We start from the raw sequence: 2,615 nt of genomic DNA, 5'->3' as shown, positions 1-2,615 counted from the left end.
GTTGACTTACACAGCAGAGTCAAAGGGGACTTATAACACTGACGTCACAGCTAGTGGGTGAGATGGGGGTGAAGGTGCGGGAGTGGGGTGTGTGTGGAGGGGGGGGGAGGTTATGAAATTGTCTATCAAAATGGTGTGATTTTGTTGTTGTTGTTGTTGTATTTGTTTTTGGTCAAGGGTAGTGGATGCATTCTTACAATAACGAAGAAGACAAACGACCTATCCGTCTTGTTTCAATGGGAGTGACCTGACCTGACCTTATTTGGGCTGACATTTTCGTTTTGCGGGAAATGGCGAAGATGATATTTGATTCGAGGCAGGGAGATGGCAAAGGGAGGAAAAGGAGGAGGAGGAGGAGGAGGAGGAGGAGGAGGAGGAGGAGGAGGAGGAGGAGGAGGAGGAGGAGGAGGAGGAGGAGGAGGAGGAGGAGGAGGAGGAGGAGGAGAAGAAGGAGAAGGAGAACGTGGAAGAGGAATAGTAGGAACAGAAGCAACAGCAGATGAAGATGAGGAGCAATAGGGAGAGAAAGAAAAGAAGATGGAAGAGGAGAAGAAGGACGAGGAGACGAAGAACAGAAGAGGAAGAAGAGGAAGAAGAAAAGAAGCAAAAGAAGAAAAGAAGAAGAAAAAAGAAGGAAAGAAAAATAAGATAGAAAGCGTTGTGTACATCATAAAAAAGATAAACAAACTTCCACACTGGTCTCATAGTGAAGTTCTAAAACCTCCTTTTAGAACCTCCTTTTAGAACCACATTTTAGAACCTCATTTTAGAGCCTCATTTTAGAACCTCCTTTTAGAACCACATTTTAGAACCACATTTTAGAGCCTCATTTTAGAACCTCCTTTTAGAACCTCCTTTTAGAACCTCATTTTAGAACCACATTTTAGAGCCTCATTTTAGAACCTCATTTTAGAACCTCATTTTAGAACCTCATTTTAGAACCTCATTTTAAAACCTCATTTTAGAACCTCATTTTAGAACCACATTTTAGAATCGCATTTTAGAACCTCATTTTAGAACCTCATTTTAGAACCTCATTTTAAAACCTCATTTAGAACCTCATTTTAGAACCCCATTTTAAAACCTCATTTTAGAACCTCATTTTAGAACATCATTTTAGAACCACATTTTCTAATCCTTTATCTTATTCAAGTTCAACGAAAGAGAATGAACGCCCTTTTGCTCTCCCTGTGCGTTCTCTCCTATCCTGAACAGACGCAACGAGTGAACGCATGTCCAGTTATGGAATTCTTGAACACATATGGTTTCTCTTCTCTCTTATTCTCTCCCTCCTCTTCTCCTTTCTTCTTCTCTTCTTTTCCTTTCCCTTTTGTCTGTTTCACGCCTCTCATACCCTCTTCTTTTCCTCCTATTCCTCTTCATCATATTCCTCTGCTTCTTCCTCATCCTCTTCTTTCATCTCTTTTCCTCTCTTTTCTCCCCCCTCTTCTCTCCTATCCTCTTCGCTTCTCTCGCCCTCTCCTCTCTTCTTTTCCTCTCTCTTCCTCTTCCTCTTCCTCTTCCTCTTCCTCTTCACCACGTACGAAGAGTCTGCTGGTTGTAAGTCTGCGCCTGTTGGTAGGTCTGGGCACTGTAGGGGCACTGGTAGGCAGGGGGAGAGTACTGAGGGGGGGTGTATGCAGGGGGATAGGTAGGGGGGTAGCCCGCTGGACACGGCTTACCATCTCGGACCAGAACCTGAGGGGGAGAGAGTGGGGGGGGGGGATGGTAGAGTATGGTGGTAATGGTACTTGTGTTTATCTGTTTATTTTACGGTGATAATGATAGTGGTGGAGTTGATAGTAAGAGTGGTGAAGATGATAAGAGTGATGAGGATAGTAATGGTAATAGTGATGGTAGTAATGATAGTAAAAATAGTACAATGAAAATGATAATTATATTAATAATGATAATAAGAATCATGATAATGATAACATTTACGATAATCATGATAATCACTCTAATAATAATAAAAGTGATAATAATAACGATGATAATGATGAAATTGATAAAGATAATGATAATTATAAGAATGATATCAATAATAAAAATAATCATAACAATAATAATAATGGTTATAACAACTACAACACCACCGACAAAAAAATGACAGTGATAACAGTAATAATGATGACAACAATAATTGTCATTAATGTGTATTTATTTGCCATTATCTTTATCATAAATTACCACTATCTCTATCATCATCATCATCACCATTTTTATTTTGATGAGATAAACTACAGATAGACTGAAGGACAAATCTATTTCAAGGACAAATGAACACAAATACAGACAAATACACAAACTGAAAGATAGTCATGTAGGCGAACAGAGCAACGGATATTAGTAAGTAGATAAACGGATAATGAAAAAGCAGAGATAAGGGTAAAGGGAGAGATAGACATAGAGACAGCTAAATAGAGTAAGAGGTTGCCAAACGGATAATCATACAGAGAGACAGAGAGACAAACACAAATGCAGACGCCTAGACAGAGGGATATGGAAGGCAGACAGACAGACAGATGGCAGACGGGCAGGTAAGAAGATAGAGAAGACATACAGACAAGACAAACAGGCAGGCAGACAGAATGGCAGACAAGGCAAACAGACAG

The 2,615-nt window shown here is 40.1% G+C and overlaps 1 protein-coding gene across 1 annotated transcript in view; it reads right to left on the bottom strand.

The window, feature by feature from the left end:
- Positions 1-464: 464 nt before the first annotated feature.
- The window catches only part of LOC122259022 (thyroid transcription factor 1), an 8,179-nt gene continuing 6,028 nt past the window's right edge, over positions 465-2,615 (bottom strand). The window contains exons 3-4 of the mRNA XM_086547156.1: positions 881-1,698; positions 465-789 (exon numbers count right to left, since the gene is read on the bottom strand). Of these exons, the coding sequence (XP_086403282.1) occupies positions 1,534-1,698 (165 nt within the window). The 3' untranslated portion in view covers positions 465-789; positions 881-1,533. The remainder of the gene's footprint in view (positions 790-880; positions 1,699-2,615) is intronic.

This window comes from Penaeus japonicus, unplaced genomic scaffold, assembly GCF_977035675.1.
Source record: "Penaeus japonicus unplaced genomic scaffold, GWHDUDI00000001_assembly GWHDUDI00000019, whole genome shotgun sequence".
NCBI classification, from domain to species: domain Eukaryota; kingdom Metazoa; phylum Arthropoda; class Malacostraca; order Decapoda; family Penaeidae; genus Penaeus; species Penaeus japonicus.
This window is presented reverse-complemented; position numbering and strand designations above follow the sequence as displayed.